This window comes from Cuculus canorus, chromosome 4 (genome assembly GCF_017976375.1).
Source record: "Cuculus canorus isolate bCucCan1 chromosome 4, bCucCan1.pri, whole genome shotgun sequence".
Taxonomy (NCBI): domain Eukaryota; kingdom Metazoa; phylum Chordata; class Aves; order Cuculiformes; family Cuculidae; genus Cuculus; species Cuculus canorus.
Window position 1 is genome coordinate 26,602,562 of NC_071404.1, and position 20,123 is coordinate 26,622,684.

Consider the following 20,123-nt stretch of genomic DNA (forward strand, 5'->3'; position numbering starts at 1 on the left):
ATAAGTCAAGCTACTTAGGAGCTTTATTTCTTACAAAATGCTGGTATAACCTCAAGCTAGCATCTCTTAAAAGGCTACTTTATAACTTCACGAAGACTAGGTTAAGGTATTATTTTTTACTTGATTTTCACAGATTATCATCACATTCTCCTTTCAAAAAGTTGGCTGATTTCACAGATAAATAACCTTTAATTAATGGGAAGGTATAATAACTTGACCAATGAAGGTATGTATAAATTCACAGGGAGAGCCTCCTTCAGCTCTAAAAATAATATTTTAAAGTCAGTTGCTTTCTGAACTATCATGGGTGAAAAACACTGGAAACAACTGATAATCTAGCACTACATGTCACAGATTTTGCTAGCACACACATGCTGTTCATGAGTAATGCCTTCTGTCAATATCTTCTTCTTGGGATTTCACTCCAAAAAAAGAAGCATTTGATTTGTGAGCTGAAAGTATTACTTTGATAAATATATTTACTGCTATGGATATCTTGCTTTAGTATGAGATGAAGATAACTATTCCTGGAGATCTTCAATATCTCACTGTGTAAAGAAACTAAAACAATGAAAATTCAAGGTTAAGGCAAAAAACACACTGAGTATTTTACTATGCAGCAAGCGGTCAGCTTTCTCAGGAAAAGAAGTACAGCTGTCAGAGTCAGCCAGATATTCTTGCACGATATAATTAGTAGGCAACGTTAAATTTCCTACCTGTTTGACTACAAAATCAAAGCAAATTGTTTTGTTTGGACTACAGTCTGTGAAACTCAGCTGTGCAAGTAAGAAATTCATGAAGTAACCATCAGCTAAATTTTTATATATACACACGCACAGCCAAACGTACAGCCTTTAAACCAGCAGCTAAATTCTCCTAATCAGCTCCTTCGTCTCACTGAGTTTCAACTACTTACAGCAGGAAATTAACTATATGCTGAGGCAATGCAAACTTAACAGAAAGAAAAATAGTATTTGAATCGCCTTTAGCTACCTCTGTAGTACATTAAAACATGAACTTTACTGCTTTAGCTAATATATGCAAAAAACCCTAAACCTGTTCCTTGTCTACCCCCTGCCACGCCAAAGCGTACAATTCAAGTTGCAAAGAGCAAATGGTAGAAAAAAAATAACAAAAGAAGAGTGAGTGGATGAAATAACTTTAAAAAGGGTACTTTGTACAGTAGCAGTGGCCTCAATTTTATATTTGCCTAGACACCAATAGATGGTGTAAGTCTGTAAGTGTTAACAGCAGAATGGTTAAAAATATCTGAAAGAACACAGATTGAATTTTATGTTTTTTTTTTTTTTTAAAGGTATTTTGTTTATGTAAAAAGAAAGCAATAAGGACATTTAAGGAGAAGCAGACTATTGGGCAGCAAACAGCAGAAATGCAAAACAGAACAAAAACATTTAACTTAAACATCGTCTCTTACAGGACCACCTAACTCAGGAGGCCAGGAGCTTCATACAACCCAGAGGGACAATATATCTTGCTTACCATCCATTCACAGAGGTACAGCTGTATCAGCAGGAAAGGCAGTATGTGCCGAGCCAGCCACCCCCCACTTCAGAGCTGCTGTGCACCACACCACTCTTCCTCTTGATCATGTTTCTGCACATGCATTACAGCTCTGCTCAAACACAATAAACGTGATGCTCCCAGGAAGCCTACTATTCGTAGGCACAGAAAGACTATAGTACCTGCGCCTTTCCAAAAATCAAGAGAACAGCCTGCAATATCAAAAATCGGGAGCACTGCACCTTTAGTGGACAAAGCACTCAGTGATATTATGTATCTAACTTCTTGTCCTCCACACATCTGCTGAACTAAAAGAGAACAAGAGAGGATGAAGAAATTCTTGGCATCTAGAGCGATTTGGTAAGCCATCAAGACTAATTCCTTAGATAGAGAAGACATCATCTAAAGCTCAGTTATGTTACGCAAATTAGAGAAACAAGTTCCACCATAAACTTAAAGTGAAGAGAAAGCAGGAAGGTACTCAGAATACCCCAGAATCTGTATAAAGTTAAACAGAGCCTGAAATTCCTTCCCCTACCCACAGCTTCTGTCATTACAATATCCTAGCTCTTTTGAAGTTTTCATTCAATTTCAGAAGAAAGCAAAACAATGACTATCACAAATGCTAGCTAGAGAGAGCTAAGCAAAGTTTGGCATAGGTGGGAGTACTTGCGTAACAAGGACAGCGTTCCACATATGTTCTGGGCCATCAGATATCAGCAGATCACACTTAGCACCACGACATGAGCGACTAACAGTAAAGTGCACTGGAGTGGAGCGGAGCGACGGGAAAAAATTAAAAAGGCCTATTGCCCTTGCTGTCTACAAAACTGTGCAAAGTCACAACAACGATACAAAGGATTTTATGCATGTGATTTTTGAAATAAAAACATGTATCAGATGCATGTATCTAGATTTGAAACTGGATTTGACAACTCGAGAAAACCTACTTTTAAAACTTTAAAACCAGCACATTAGTGACATATAATCATTCATCTAACGTGTATTAAACCAAATACAGTATTCTAAATATACAAAAAGTGTGACATTATAATTCCAATAGTAAGTTAAGACACTTTTTAGACAAGTCTAGGAATTATTTAGTCATGAAACAAAAATCCATTTAGCCTCAGTTATGGAGGACAAGTGAAGATGCTTGAGACTATGCAGCTTCTGAGAACCTGAGCTCTTGAGTTCCTGAGGGCTTACCTATTTTTTTTTAAACGCACCTCAAAGAAAGATGTAAAAAATAAAAAGGATCCTTGGAACATTTTTTTTTTTTTTTAATCCTACTTTCTTCATGGACTGGACTAAAGCCACAAGATCTCCCAGTTTTTCTATGAAACGTCATATCTAGTATCTCATTCACAGTTGAGCTTAAACCCAACTCACAAGTATAAATAATGGGACTAAAGGATTCTGCTCCTTCTCATGCAGAAAGAAAAAAAGGATTTTTCTAACCAAATAAATGTTTAAAGGTTATTTGGTTTTAAAATAGATTCCATGTAAGATTAATTCAGTAGCTTCCAATCTTATTTTAGCTGAGCCCTTGCTTGAGAAAATTGGAAATATTCTGGACTTGAGTGGGTTCTGTGGAGTCTTTGGTTCCAGTTCACACTGAGAAGTGTTTGACTAGAAACTATACAATAAACACCAAAGTCACTGTTTACCATGTTCTTGTCAGTTTTATATGTAGTAAACACACTCTCAAATTGTAACACCATATTCTAAAGACTTAATCTTCTGAAGTAGCTTTAGAAGCTTTCAAAAGCATGCAGAAGGCAAGAAGGATTCAACACAAAATTATTCAACAAATTTTTTGTAATGTAATGAATGAAAAATTTTAAAGCTATTTACAAAATATTGCTGGTAAATACTTACAATGTCCTCTATTATCTCCTTCACTGCAGCTACAGCTAAAATAAATAAAAGAGGGACCAATGTTGTGTAACGGCCTGTTGGTGATACATCTGGTATTTGCTATTAAAAATAAAAGAGAGAAAAAAATTGTTAACATTGCTGGTTGAAAACATTTTTAATACAAGAAACAGTACTTTCTGTGCAAATGCAGACAAAGCAACTGGATTTGCTTTCTAGACATGATGCTGATTACTTCCAAGAGAGTCTTATTGTCTTCAATTCAAAAGAAGATGATACAATAAAACAACATCTGCATTTAAAATAGCATAGTGTTCAATGCAATTGCTTTCAGGGGTTTCATTGCCTGCAGAATATTCACCTTTCTTCCCTGTGTTTCTAATTGAATTAAAATATATATTTTTAAACTACAGCTATTTTTTAAAATCTAGATTTTTGTTAGAGCAGGCACAAGTCTCAATAAGCTAGCTCAGGGATACAGTCCTTTACACACATAGGGAATAAAGCCACAGCGGTAGTACAGAAAAGACAGCGTGCCTTCCTCCTAACCAGCATAGTGAGCCACCTGGGATACGGGAGACAGCTTCTACGATACTGGACTCCCCTGCTGTTAATCTTCACCAAGGCTCAGCTTTACTCCTTATCTGCTACACTCCAGGAATAAATGATCATTCCTCCTCAGCTGCAATTCCTACCCCTCAAAAAAGACTACTAGAACATCTCTCTTACACGGAAAGGTTGAGATACCTGACTCTGTTTAGCCTGCAGAAGAGAAGACCGAGAAGGGATCTTATCAGTGCTTATTAATACCTAAAGGGTGGGTGTCAAGAGGATGTGGCCAGACTCTTTTCAACAGAGCCCACTGACAGGAAAAGGAGCAATCAGTACAAACCGGAACCGAGGAAGTTCCACCTGAACATGAGGAAAAACTTTATTGTGAGGGTGATGAACACTGGAACTGACTACCCAGAGAGGCTGTGGAATCTCCTTCTCTGGAGATATTTAAAACCTGTCTGAACATGTTCCTGTGCAACTTGTTGTACATGAACCTGCTTTAGCAGGGAGGTTGGACTTGATGTTCTCCAGAGGTCCCTCCGAACACCTGCCATTCTGTGATTAAAGTTCATAACTTCAGGTTCCCAGACAGCACCCTCCATTAAAAGAAATGCTGACCACAGGTAACATTTTTCTGCTTATGCCAGATACTTTTAAATCGGATTTTCTTGCCACAACATTCTTTTTCGCCTGACAGTACTCCAGCTAGACTTAACCTGTTTTACAGAAAAATCTGTCCATGTATTGTGTTATCTCCAAGGAGTATAAGAAAAACTACAAACCCAAACATTTATCGTAAATATGTTTATACAGTTCAGCTATTCTGCGAGGCTAAGAAGCTCAGAAAGAACCACACAAAACCTCAGCATCTCTGCAAAATACTGTCTATGGTATAAATGCTCCCTCAACAAGTTTCAAACATTAGCATCTTATTGTTGATCTTACCTGAAGTAGTGCAATAAAAAGGAAAAATGCATTAGCAGCTCTTCTGAACTGGGAATAAAGGAACCTTGGCAGGAATGTGATTATGTTGTACTTTGCAGTGCTGAGAAAAAGACAAAAAAAAAAGTGCTATTACTACAATACAAAAAATTCTTCAAATGTATTCCTTTCCTCTCAGTTACACAAGCTTTCAAAAAACCATAATCTTTTGTGATTTCTGTGCCAGCAAAGATTTGTTTTGGCGAAAAGAGAAACTGAAAGACTTCTGCAGAGAGAGTCCTGCAGGCGCCCATGAACCAGCTAACTGTTGTGAAAGCTTCCGTGTTGAGGCAGTAAGTTCCTGTGCCAGCTCTGCCTGCTCTGTGGAAGCAGTTAAGCCCTGCTGCTATTCAATTACAGGCAATGAGGAAAGGGAAGAAAGAGAAGGTTGCAGCTAGGTAGTTGCACCACCATTGAGGGAGAAGGTAAGGCAGGCCCCCAGCCTGCAGCTGTGTGCCCAGAGAGGCACCCTACCTGGCATGCTGGGTGGGCAGCTCTGTACAAAGGCTCCAGTCTGGTCAAAACTCTTGGGGAAAGAAGTATGACAAGCATAACAAGGAGGGTGCTAAAAGAGGACTGAGTCACTGCAGAGCTTCTGCACTGGGTATGACTTCGCATTATTCAATGCAAAAAAATCAACGACAGAATCAACTGAAGTCAAATGGTGTGTTTAAGAAATTATTAAAATTATAAAATTCGATTAAAAGATAAAAATCCCCATACCCTTCACTGAACGGATAGTTCACTTTTTCTAGAAAAACCTGACAAATATTGGATATTAAGTTTTGCTAGGCTGGAAGAACAGAATACAGTTCATCTCAGCATAATGATCTCTGCTAAGCCATCATCATGAAATGTTTGAACGCCCAGGTCTTTGCCAGCCTTACATTTGTTTAAGAATAGACTGCTACCATCTACAGTCCTAAAGCAGCAAAACTGAAAATAATTACGCAAAAACATTAGAGGCTAAAGACTTGGAAGAGCATTTTAACTCCTTCTAATGTTAATAATGTTTAATTTAACATTGCATAAATCAGTCAATTTAAAAGCGAAATGAATATATCCTGCAAAAAGCTCAGCACCATCAAGAAACACAGGGAAAGATAGAAAAGGCAGGTGGCATACACAAACAAAAAGCACTATGAAGTGTCTCAAGCCTACCCCCCTCACCCCCCAGTTATTCTCAATGCCTATGAAATTTCTGCATTTATCTAAGATACCTTCAGAAAAACACGTCTACATGGGACAGGGATATCTTTGCCATTTATTTACTTCGAATTTTAACAACAGAACTGAAGATGTTCTCAGATCTCAATATACATTATTTATAAGTATTCAGTGTATTACTTAAAATTCAACATAAACTAACAAAACTCCCACACCGTAAGTCATTATCAGAGTCCCAAAATCCAAAATCAAAATTCAAAAGTAGGTTCATAACCAACCACAGCATCTTTGCAGCTGGTTGACTGAGAAAGACAGTTTCCAAAGTAAAAACAATGTCATGCTCAGGAGAAATATGTCTACATGGGCATCCAGCTACCACAAATATGTTCAAAGCCAAAAGCTGAACCGGAATTCAGCTGAACTTAAAGCTGAAGAACAAATTCATACTCTAGAGATATGCTGATAGTGCAGCTGCATAGGCAACCCTTTCCCGATCCACAACTTTCTCATCCCATTCTTAAAAATTTGGAAGGTTACAGAATCATATAATGCTTTGCGTTGGAAGGGACCTTAAAGGTCATCTAGTATCAACCTCCCTGCCACGGGCAGGGACACCTCTCATGAAACCAGGCTGCTCAAGGCCCCATCCAGCCTGGCCATGAACACTTGCAGGAAGGAGGAATCCACAACTTCCCCGGGCTCCCTGGTCCAGTGTCTCACCATGCTCACCATGAAGAACTTCTTCCTAATGTCTAATCTAAATCTTCCCCCTTCCTATTTAAAGCCATTCCCCCTCATCCTATCACTACATGCCTTTGTAAAAACTTCCTCCCCAGCTTTCTTGTAGGCCCTCTTCAGGTACTGGGAGGTTGCTATAAGGTCTCCTTGGAGCCTTCTCCAGGCTGAACAACCCCAAATCTCTCAGCCTGTCCTCGCATGAGAGGTGCTCTAGCCCTCTGATCATCTTTGTGGTCCTCCTCTGAACCCATTCCAACAGTTCTATACCCTTCTTATGTTGAGGATTGCAGAACTGGACACAATACTCCAGGTGGGGTCTCACAAGATCAGAATAGAAGGGCAGAATCACCTCCCTTGACCTGCTGCCCATGCTTCTTTTGATGCAGCCCAGGATACGGTTGGCCTTCTGGGCTACGACCACACATTACTGGCTCCTGTAAAGCTTCTCATCAATTAGCACCCCCACGTCCTTCTCTGCAGGGCTGCCCTCAATTACATCATCCCCCACACTGTATTGAAACTGTGGATTGCCCTACTTGGGTGTAGGACCTTTCACTTCGCCTTGTTGGACCTCATGAGGTTCTCACAGACCCACTTCTCCAGCTTGTCCAGGTCCCTCTCGATGACACCCCGCCCTTCTGGTGTGACAACTGCACCACTCAGCTTGTGTCACATGTAAACTTGCTGAGGGAGCACTGGATCTCGCTGCCTGTATAATGAATGAATTATTAAACAGCACTGATTCCATTATGGACCACATCAAGTTGCAACTACCCAACCAATTTCTTAACCCCTGAATAGTCCACTCATCAAATCCATCTCTCTCCAATTTAGAGCGAAGTATGTTGTGGGGAACCATGTCAAAGGCTTTACAGCAATCCAGGTAGATGATACCCACTGCTTTTCCTTTGTCCACTGATGTGATCACATCCTTGCATAGTAAGTCACTAGGTTGGTCAGGCAGGACTGGCCCTTGGTAAAGCCATGCTGGCTGTCTTGAAACACCCCTCTGTCCTCCATGTGCTGTAGCATAGCTTCTAGGAAGATCTGTTCCACGATCTTCCCAGGCATAGAGATGAGGCTGACAGGTCAGTAGTTCTCAGGCTCATCTTTTCTACCCTTTTTAAAAATGGGCACAATGCTACCCTTCTTCCAGTCACCAGGGACTTCTCCTGACTGCCATGACTTTTCAAGTATCATGGAGTGTGGCTTGGCAACCACATCTGCCAATTCCCTCAGGACTCTGGGATGCATCTCATCAGATCCCATAGACTTATATATACTCAGGTTCCTCAGGTGGTCACAAAATATAAATTAATAAATCAATGAAACATCTCTGCTGCTCTCATTGGTCCACTTCACTCCCCTCTCCAGAGTCTGAGACTGCAACTAGTGGTCAGAGGAAATGGCAGAAGTGGAATAATCGTCTTCCCTTCATTTTTTCTACACAACACGCAGAGTTCTGAAATTCAGTACGTAACAACAAAATCACTAGTTAATACCTGACATGGTTATTGCAGAATTTGGTTAGCTGAGGCTGATTGATGAATATAGTTCTCAGTTCCTCTTGATCAGCTAGAGAAGTTTTCTCTGAAATATCATCTGTCTTCTCATATCCTGTAAAAACATAATATGATTTTCCCATATAAATATATTTATATACACAAGATTCTAGGCACTTCATGACAAAAAGACATCTATTGTGAATGTGAACTCAGTGCATTTGCATTTCTCACAATAACAAGTAATGCTCATTTAAAAACAATAGTTTCAGCCTTTTAAATAATTTTAACTAGATCTGAAGAAATAAAGTCATTATGTTTTGTATATATGATAATGAATAATAACTGTAAGATCTCCTGAATTAATGAGTACACTTAAATAGCTTGTGCCACTTCAAGGCAGTACAAATTATGCTCTGCTGATATATTTGAATATAGAAGTGAGTGTACAAAAAGAAGAAAAGATTCATTTTTCCATCTCTCCCAGAGAGCGATCTCGAACTACAAACCTGCAAAACTCAGGAATTACATCAAGGTAAATAACTTAAAAGAAAGACACTAAGAGAAATATTTGAACACCAACATAAGCAAGAAGTTCACGAGTATACCAGTACTACCAGTAATTCTGTGCCACCTGTAATGAATAACAGTTTTCCGACAAATATGCATTACAAACTCAGAAGATCTCTACATTGTACAGAGATCACTCAGCAAACTGGTTTCAAGTTTTGAATGTAAAATTTAACATTGCTCATTGCTGAATTTACAGAAAAGTCAAATATTCAAAAGGATATTTACTACAAGCTTTATACAATACTTTTCATGCTACTTAAATCTGTTCTCCTGCACTGTGCCTGCACTTTCCTCTTTGTACTTCTTTTAAACTACTGTTACATGCACACATCCTATAGTAGTGTTAACAATCAAGAGTTTGCAAAAAACCACACAAATAGGAAAAATACTTCTAAAAACTTAGTGAAAGTTTAACCATTCATCTCAATGGCCGAAAAACAGTTTACCAAGAGGATGTCTGAATGATGACAATAAATTAAAAAAGCAAGTGCGTAATATAGCTACCTTATCAAAATTAGTAATTCTATTTGTTTGCACAAGTTACCTGCTCTCAGAAATACTCACAAAAAACTCATTGCTACAATTAAAACTAAGCAAACACAGGAAACCAATGTAAGCTACCCTACAGTGAGACCAATTATAGTCATCCAGTCCTCAGGAACCCTCCCAGAGCACTATGACCTTTCAAGGATCATAGAGTGGCCTAACAGCGAGACTCGCCAGCTGCTTATGCACTGGAGTGAATCTGGTCAAATCCCATGAACCCATGTAATCCCAGTTAAAGTAGTCCCTAACCTGGTCCTTCTCTGTTGAGGTCAGTCTTTCTTGCTCCAGACTTTCCCTCTTATGTCTGGAACCTGGGGCTCCTGAAGGCTGATCTTGTCAGTAGTGACCACAGTGTAGAAGGCTTTAAGTACTGCATGCTCTTCCATGCACTTTGTCTCCAGGTACTCTGCCCCATTCAGCAATGGGCCCCCATTTTCCACAGTCATCTTTTCCTGCTGTTCCATCTGAAGAACAAGAAAGGTTCCTACGAGTCCCTCACTAGATAAACCCAAGGTGGGCTTCGGCTTTACTAACCCCATTCCTCTATACTCCTCTCTAATCAGCTACCCTGACTTCCAGCTCTCATGTTCCCTCTTCACATGTCAGTTTTGTCAGGGGCTCCTAGTTTATTTATGCAGCTCCAGCACCAGTTTTGCTTGATTTCTTGCTGACTGAAGATGGACCAGGAAGCTGGTCCTTGAGCTGGAAGATGATTCTTGGAAAGCAAGCTGGTTGATGGCATATAATTTCTTTACCTACAATTCTACCAGCTTTCTGCAAGACACTAGCCATACTATTCCCAGAGAAATGACATCAGTATGTTCTTAATTTTGTGTGGCCTTCACTTGAAATACAACCTCTGCACCCATCTCCACCAGTCAGTGAAAGCTGAGCTTTGTGTACATTCTTCTATAAGCTATGAGGAATCTACCAACATGCAACGTAACTTTCATCTGTAAAAGTGAATACCAACGAATTCCTCCCTCTCAAGACTTTTCACTGTTTTGTCTTTCACTCAGCCATTACAATGACGACCAACAGGCCTAAGTGATGCATTCAGGCTGGAGCTTGTAAAGTAAACAAAGGCATGACATAAATCAATCATCAAAAAGTTTTGAAACAATAACAACAAACTGTGTGTACACAGCTGCTCGTTAAACAGGCGCTGTTCATTCTGTATGCCAAATGAGAAAGTTGCACAGGAAAAAAAAAAGATGTTAGAATGCAAATAAATAAATCATAGTGTATCTGCATGCTATAGATAATTCAAATTACACATGAAATATTGAAACTTACAGCTAGCATGTTCTATAAATGCTTACAAACAGGTTACACAAAACTCTTCAGCCCACTGCCCCCCTAGAAAGCCTCTTATCTATTACATATGGAAAATATATTTCATACATAACTTCCCTGAAAGGGCAAGATCCTGTATATTGTGCAAAGACTTGGTATAAACTTGTAATTTCATGCCATTTGCCATGCAGAATTTGCAGACACTATGACTACACAGGAAATCCCCACTACCACATTCATCCACTGCAATTTCTTTACTTTACTTCCTTCCTTCCTACCCGCCCAAAAGGAACACATCCAAAATGCTTCTATTCAAATGAGTATACAAGGTCTGACACAAAAAAAATCCCAAGACTAACCCTGCAGCTCAGGAACCATGAGTGAGTGGGGAGAGACAAAGAGATTATAGAACACATTCTAATCTGTCACAATGAGACAATGCTCAACTCTATCGCTTCACTCTCTATGAGTGGACAGGTGTTCAAATAGAGAGGTTTTCTAACCTTCAGTGGAAAAATGTCAGTGTGTTCTAGTCCACAACGCTTTCTCTGTTAAACAGTTTTTAGCTAATAACAACACTGTGCTTTAGCACCCACCCTACTCACCAGGCCTGGCTCCCTGCAATTTCTGCCTCTTCCCAAAGATCAAATCAGTACCCAAAGGAACCCGTTTTTTGTTGGTAGAAGATGTGAAAGCAAAAATGATGGAGATCCTCAGCAGCCTTTCAGAAAATGATCTGTGGAATTGCTTTGAACGTTGGCAGAATCATATACAGCTGTGTGTCAATTCAGAAGGGAACTATTTTGAAGGTGATCATAGGTGATTTCCTTATTTTGTTAAATTAAAAGAATTACAGGCACAGTGTCATTTTTTTTTTTTGTGTTGGACCTTGTGCATTTCAAGAAGACCCTTCAGAGGAAGGGCAGACAGACTAACAGACTGGACACACCTGAACAGGCACCCACACAATTCTCCTTACCTCAAGGAACCACAAGGGCATACATGGCAGACTAAGCATGCCATTTCCTATCCTTGTCATTACCTCTCCTTGGAGTGACAACCATAACAACTGGGTATGCAAGACATGCAGCACGAAACTCCATAAACATGTACCCCTACGACACAACTGGATATAAGTACATCTTCAAGATGACAAGGTCTTCAGCCAAGCTGCAGGTGTACATCCAATCACATGTTTGTGCCTGACTGAGCCCAATTCCATCACATTGCGAGCACACTTCCATCCCCGCTATAGGATATTTTCTGTCCAGCTCCTCGATGAAGGAGCAAACACGAAATATGGCTCCTGTGACAGCACGTGGGCATTAGCTGGAAGCAATTGTGTCAAAAGTACCAGCCTAGCCTGACTAAGTTCAAGAAACATGGAACGTGCTTGCATATTTGTAGAATGTACTACTTTAATTTTAAAGGATTAATTTGAAAACTCACGTCAGTATAAGCCTTAAATATTGACAATCATACAGTTAAAGCAAATGTCAGCAGACATGAAACACTGTATATTATCTGTGTGCTAGAAAGACTGCTAAGCTATAGACATTTATTTTCATATATTAATATTAAGGCATTTATTTGTTCTTCTTTAATCAAAATGACAGCAAAAAGGTGCTGAGGAGCTTCATAAACATTCACCACCTCCTTCCTACTACTTTGAATTAACTTTTTTCGATTTTCACTTAAAAAGCAATCTTAACTTCTAAGTTCTGAGTCTCAGAAATAACCCTTTAAATCCTGCAGCTTCAGTAAAACCAGTTGTCCTGCCTTAGGTCCATCACAGTGCTCTGAAAACTCTGACAATTTCGTATGTCTCATCATCTCCCTGCCTAAAATTTAGAATACATTCACTTAAGAGTACACAGACTAGAGTGACACACAAAGCTCAGTGTTTGTGTATGTTTGTTTATACAGACTCATAGAATCACTTGGTTGGGAAAGATCTTTGAGGTCATCAAGTCCAACTATACTTGCCCACTACTAAACCATATCTCTAAACGCTTCATCTACTGATCTTTTAAATACCTCCAGGGATCGTGACTCAGCCACACCTCAATGGGTGTCCTGATAACCCTTTCAGTGAAGAAATTTTTCCTTATGTCTAATCTGAACCTCCCCTGGTACAACTTGATGCCTCTTGTCCTATTGCCTGTCACATCAGAGAAGAAAACAACACTCATCTTGCTACAACTTCCTTTCAGGTAACTGTAGACGGTGATAAGGTCTCCCTTCAGCCTCCTCTTCTCTAGGCTAAACAACCTCAGTTCCCTCACTGACGCCTCAGAAGACTTGCTCTTCAGCCCTTTCAGCAGCTTTGTTGCCCTTCTCTGGACGTGCTCCAGGACGTCAATGTCCTTCTTGCAGTGAGGGGCCCACTCACTATTTTTGTATGTATATACATAAAATACTGAAATGCTTATACATAACTGAAGTTATTATGTTGTCTCAACTGGCAAATATGCTTAATTTAAATGACTGAAATGTTTTCTAAGCAACAAGAGGCATAAAATGTTCTTTGAAATACTCTGCTTTTACAAAAGACTATCACTAAAAATATCTAAAAAAATGGACATGGAATATTAATTCAACATTTGACACACAGCTTCTGCATCCTACTCTCCCACAATGCCATTTCTTTAAATATCCATAACACCACTCTGTACAATACCATTACATCTTGGCTGCATTACCTACCCAAGAACTTCAGTCAAGAGTCAGAATACCTGTGTCTCATCTCCATGGTAGCTATGCATCTATCCTGGTCAGCTATTAGATGCCCAATGCCTAGCCAGAAATTTGGCACACCCTCCTTTCCCAGTAGCTGCTGATTTTCAGAACTGCCTGAGGACAAAGAGAACTCTGCGGCACAGCTGCAAGGCAAGCCAAAGCTCAGGCACTGCTTCTGCGCTCTAAGCATGCCAAATGTCTTCAAAGAACACTACATCAACCTGGTCTGTGTGCTGGCCAGACATACCCTACAGCAGTTTGTTTTGTTTTGTTTTTAAAGTCTATGTATTACAGTTTGTAAGTGAAATTTTCCATTAATTTGTCAGCTACAGGACTCCATATTCCTAAGTATCACTTTGAGTGTGACTGGGAGTCTCCCCACATGATGCATTCACTAGAACTGCAACTAAGAGTTATCGATCATATTCCCAAGGTTTGTTTGTATTCTGCATCTTCAGCAAACTATCATAACGCATTTCCAATTCCTGCCACGTCTCGCCCACTCATCTAGCATAAACAGATTTCATCATCAAAAGCTTTATTTAATTATATTCATTCTTTCAAATATGACCTGCTAGAAAATCTTCAATTTGTTTTATTTACATAAGGTGGGTAAAGACTATGACAACAAGTGGCTGGTAATCAAAAGGCCCAAAATAATGTCAGGAACTAAAATTAAACAGCAATACGCTTTTCAACAAGGAAAGATGTTAACCTGTGTGGTAGTTTATACATTCATTTGAAATCTCTACCAATCTGCAGACAAAAAGACAGAAATCAAGACTGCAGTTTTGTCCCACTAGTGCAATACCTAGTGCAATCTGGCACCTAACAGGAAATTACATCCAAGATGTGAAGCATCTCAACGGTTCACCTCTGAATATGAAGTAGGACATCCATTAAACCACACTTGTGAATCTAAGTCTAAGCGCAATACATCACCTGCCTCCCAACTTAAGAGCTACCCTTCAATGAAATGTTAAAAACCAAAACTATGACCTAGAGCTTAACTGCTGACTAACCTAAGAAGAGGTCTCACATATCAGTGCTCAGGTCTACATAAAAGTTTACCACTTTGCCAGAAAGAAGCTACAAAGTGCTGAAACTCTTCCTCCAGAAGAGTCAGGATCCACTGGCATCAAATGAATTTGTATGAAATCAGTCTGTTGATCAAAATAACAGAGACTGGCCTGTTGCAAAAATATTGGTTACAAATAATCACAGAAACAACAAAAGCATACCCATACTTTCACCATAATATCTCCTGGTGAAAGTTGCTACAGTTTTGATGAAGATGTCTTTGAAAAGATGCATTTAACACACAGCAAAAATTAAAAAAGTTTGTCAACCTTCTGTAATCCATTAGAAGGTTCCAAGACAAGAGAAGAATGTTGATCCAAACATTCAGAAAGTTTAAAAATGAAAAAATATAAAAACGAAATACAGAATCCAGACCAGAAGAACATCTGGCGAGGTTGGATTGATGGGCCAAGGTCAACTGTATGAGGTTCAACAAGGCCTAGTGTCCTGCACTTTGGGCACAACAACTCCATGCAATGCTACAGGCTTGGAGATAAATGGCTGGAAAACCATCCAGAGGAAAATGACTTCGGGGTGTTGGCCAGCAGCCAGCTGAACATGAGCCAACAAGGTACCCAGATGACCAAGGCCAACAGCACACTGGCTTGTATCAAAAACTGCGTGGCCAGCAGGAGTAGAGAAATGATCATCCCCTGTATGCAACATTGGCGTGGCCACCCCTCAAACACTGTGTTCAGTTTTGGGCCCTTCACTACAAGGAGGACACTGAGATGCTGAAACATGTCTGGAGAAGGGCAATGAAACTGGTGAGGCTCATGAGGAGCCGCTGAGGGAACTGAGGCTGTTCAGTCTGGAGAAAAGGAGGCTGAGGGGAGATGTTATCAATCTCTACAACTACCTGAAAGGAGGCTGTAGGGATGTGGGTGTTGGTCTCTTCTCCCAAGTAATGGGACAAGAGGAAAAGGCCTCAAGTTGTGTGAGGGGAGGTTTTCTTCCTTGAAAGGGTTATCAAGCATTGGAACAGGCTGTCCAGGGAAGTTGTTGAGTCACCATCCCTGGAGGTATTCAAAAAACGGGTGGATGTGATGCTTAGGGACACGGTTCAGTGGTGCAGTTGGCAGTGTTAAGAGTTAGACTTGATGATCTCAAAGGTCTTTTCCAACCTAAACCTATCCTAAGTTCTGTGATTAAAAAAACACAACACACACACAGACAATAGCAAAGCATCAGTTGTTAGAAAATTCAATTACGAAAAAATACTGTGAAGAATAATAACTGAAGAAACCATTCCACTGTCCTTTAAAAAGAAAGTGTAGTTATTACCGTGCTACAGGTATCAAACCGATGTGCACCTAAGTCACTTCTTGGTTTTTTTTTATCACACTTAAACTATCAGAGATGCATTATTCCAGGGATTAACATTAAAAGCAGCACCTCTTTTTTTTGGCCTAAAGGCCACAGTAATTTCAAGTCACAGCAAATTCTGGCTTGGAAGTCTTTGATAGTACTGTAATCACAAACAGCAGCTTCCATAAGTAGATTCTAAGCATGCCTGGTTATCTTTCATCAGCCATAAAGAACACAAGAACCTGCAGAGGTTTGGAAGAAGGCCACGAAAATAGTTACTTTTTAATCAATTCCTTTCTCTATGCAGGTAGCATGTTGTCTTACAGATGCTGAAACACTTACTATTTTTATTTTGTAATTATTTACAGACTGCAGTGTCAATTATTCTGTGCTGCTGTTGACCAGTTCTTGTGAACAATACCTGCGTGCATTGTTTTGACAGTTCTTATTTAGTTTACTTCATCTGAGCACAACAGTTGATTTTCTTTAACAACAATAAATTACTATTGCTTCATGTCAGAGAGAGCTTAGTTCTGAGATGATGTCAAGACAATCAAGACTGATAAGGTAGCTCACAATCCATAGAAAAGCAGAAACTCGTTTCTGTAGTGACAGGAGAAAGAAAATGAGGTTTACACCAAACCCAAACAACCCAGAACAAAGGAAGTAATATTAAGCTTGTCTATCAGATCCCGAGAAATCTTAGGCTTCTCTTAGGAACGGTCCATGCCATAACAGCACTTATGGAAGCTGCTGTTTGTGATTACAGTACTACCAAAGACTTCCAAAGAACACACAGAGACCCTGCCAGTACAAGAATTTCCTACTCTGCACTGTAGGTAAGACTTCGGTGGAGATCTCAGAAGGCAGCCTTATCACCAGCTTGCAGAGCGCTTGTCTAAGAGACTCCTGTGATGGTAAGAGCTAGGGTTTTACAGTTCCTTTACGTCACTGTCAAATGCTAGGGATGAGAACCATGTGCCACAATTCTGAGGGTCTCTTTTTTAGAATATACTAACATTTACTTACGAAGAACTGTTAAAAAACATCAGCCACAAAGCCCAAGTGTGTGGAGTAGATAAACAGGAATACATTTATCTCAAAAATAAAAAAAAAGGAAGTAAGAGATCCATTGACATTGTTTTCATTGTCAATTACTTGAGTATAAACAAACTGAACTAAATATAAATAAAATGAACTAGTATGCATCACACTAATCTAAGATTATTGTTCTTCAAGAAGTAGTGTACAAATACTATAGTACGAGTCAACAATGCCACTGCTGTGATGATAAACTATGTCACTTTCCAAAACTTGTTTCTTAAAAGGAGTTTCACATCTATTTTCAGTCCTAAAGAAAGTATTTCTGAGAAACTTCTTAAAGCTTGTATTCAATGGTTTTACAGTCATCCAACCTTGAAAACTTCATATAAGTTACCCAAGCTATCTATCTTTTTTTTTCCCTTTTACTACATCTTAGACAATTACCTTTAGGGCCCACCACATTTGTTCATTTAATAATCGTTAAGATACTTGTAATTAAATCATTTTAAAGAGAGCATCAATTTTTGCAATGCATTTGTTCTAATCTTGCAGTGAAAACCAATTGTCTGGAAAAGAATGACTGGAAAAGAACTGAAATTAAGCACTGAAAATTTGGACGTTTAACTAGTTCCATTATATGCATCCACTAATCACTGTGGTTACAGCAGCACGGCTGCTCTGGCTGTAAATGCATTTCAAAAGTGTCCCTGGAAGGATGAACGTTCTTCCTTTCCTCTTAGAAAGATCCATTCTTCTATTTCTTGGCCAGCTAACATTTCCCAGGTAGAGGCAGAGCCAGACCTCCTACAAGCCTGCTTTTGGGAGAGGAAAGCATGTAACATGGGAGAAACAGAAAAGAATAGTCTACTTCCAATCCACCCTTCTGCACACTCCTCCTAGCACAAAAAAAAAAAAAAAAAAAAAAAAAATAATCCTTTGCCTGGAATACGGAAGACACAGCGAGAAAACTTTCTACCTCCCTATATAGCAAAACAAAGCAAAAAAAAAAACCAAACCAAAAATCAACTTGATGTGATGGTCCAGTTGTGAAAACTATCACACAAAGGGCTAAAACCTGCACTCCTGCCCTAGGAAGCACACATCGTTACAGTGACATTGTTGTCATTACCCACAGCAAAAGAAAACCAGAGCTGTTCCAACAGGATCCTGCCTTAGAATCAGAGATTTCTAATTTAATTATTGTTTGTATGCAATAAATATTATACTGAGATAATTTCACTGGGGTGATTCTTTTTACAAAGCAGTCCTTGGCATGTTGCAATCTGAAGGCTAAGCAATGCTAAACCTTCGGCATAAAACATCAGCATGGTCCGGAGGTTTCAGGCACGCTCCCTGCATCACAAAATGTTGATTGAGATGATCAGTGTACACAGACATAGAATGATAGAACAGTTTTGGCTGGAAGAGACCTTAAAGACCATCTAGTTACCACCCACCCCTGCCATGGGCAGGGACACTTCCCACTAGACCAGGCTGCCCAAGGCCCCATCCAGCTTGGCTTTGAACATCTCCAGAGATGGGGCAGCCACAACTTCCCTGGACAACCTGTGCCAGCGCCTCACCACCCTCATCGTGAAAAAATTCCTCCTTATGCCTACTCTAAATCTGTCCCTCTCCAATTTACAGGCATTCCCCCTCGTTCTACCACTACATGTCTTTGTAAACAGTCCCTCCCCAGCTTTCGTGTAGCCCCTTCAGGTACTGGAAGATCTCTATATGGTCTCCTCAGACCCTTTTCTTCTCCAGGCTAAACATCCCCAACTCTCTCAGCCTGTCTTCGTACGGGAGGTGCTCCAGCCCTCTGACCATCCTTGTAGCCTTCCTCTGGACCCGTTCCAACAGTTCCATATCCTTCTTATGTTAAAAACTGAACACAATACTCCAGGTGGGATCTCGAGAGATAGGAATAGAGGGTCAGAATCATCTCCTTTGACCTGCTGGCCACGGTTCTTTTGATGCAGCCCAGGATACAGCCGCCTGGGCTGCGAGCGCACACTGCCGGCTCATGTCGCGCTCATCATTCAGCACCCCCTTCTCCGCAGGGCTGCTCTCAATCACATCACCCCCCATCCTGTATTGACCCCGACCCGGGTGCAGGACCTTGCCTACCCACTCCATACAGAAGAGGCATCCCGAATTATTCCTAGGACAAACACCCTGGGCCAGGGCCGGCTCTCCCCTCCGCCGACGGGGGCCGCCGGGCTGCGCTGCCCGAGCCGCCGGGACGAGGGAAACAGCCGGTCGCTGCGGGAAAACATCGCTGCCATCGCGGCGCGGCAAGCGCTGCTCGGGGCAGGCGCTGCGCGGCCGGAGGCACCAGGACGCCGCCGCCCCAGCCCGGGGGACGAGGCTCGGGGGAGCTGCGGGGGGCGGCGTCGCAGCGGCCGCGGCGACACCGGCTGCCGCCCCCGCTCCCCGACCCTCCGCGCCGGGCGGCACTTACCCTCCGCGCGAGAGCGGATCTCGGACACCGTTTTCTGCACCGCCGGCATCGCCGCCTCGGCGCCCTGCACCTGCCGGCCGCGGCGAGGCCCGGGGCGAGGGTGGCAGGCGCGGGCGGCTCCTCCGGCACCAGGGGGCGGCGAGGGCTCCCGCCCCGCTCGCGCCGCCGCTCCGAACTGACAGCCGGGGCGCCAGCGCTCCGCGATCGCCAGCCCCCTCCGGAACCTACCAACTCCGCCCCCCCCGCGCCTCCCCGCCCCGCCGGCAGTTCCTCCCCCCCCCCCCCGCTATCAGGCTTGTCGGGGGCTGAGCCTGAGCGGGCGCTGCGGGTGTTTGATGTCCCGCTTCTGCAGCAAGAGAGGGGTTTCCGATGTGCCCCCCCCCCCCCCCGCGAATCGAGGGGAATGGAACACGCCGAGCCGTGCGGATAGGGGCGGGCAGGGGAGCCCCGGGGGAGGCGGCGACCCTCAGTCCGCGCACGCTTATCGGGTGGCAGAGCGGTCGAGCGGCGCTTATCTGCCGGGGGAACGCGTTCCGTCCCTTGGCCTCTTAGCGCAGCTTAGCGAGGTGTAAACACAGAGCTGCTCAGCCGCGTTTATCTGCCGGGGGGGGGGAACACTCGTTTTGTCCCTCGGGCTCCGGCGCGGCTTAGCGAGGTGTAAAAACGGAGGGCGCGGTGCGACGCGTTCGTCCGGAGAGCGAATTCGAAACGCCGCTCTAAAGCCCTCGTTC

The 20,123-nt window shown here is 41.8% G+C and overlaps 1 protein-coding gene across 1 annotated transcript in view; it reads right to left on the reverse strand.

The window, feature by feature from the left end:
• The window catches only part of ATP8A1 (ATPase phospholipid transporting 8A1), a 105,383-nt gene extending 85,779 nt beyond the window's left edge, over positions 1–19,604 (reverse strand). The window contains 4 exon segments of the mRNA XM_054065279.1: positions 3,403–3,501; positions 4,900–4,999; positions 8,343–8,457; positions 19,393–19,604. Coding sequence (XP_053921254.1) covers positions 3,403–3,501; positions 4,900–4,999; positions 8,343–8,457; positions 19,393–19,441 — 363 coding nt within the window. The 5' untranslated portion in view covers positions 19,442–19,604.
• Positions 19,605–20,123: the final 519 nt, after the last annotated feature.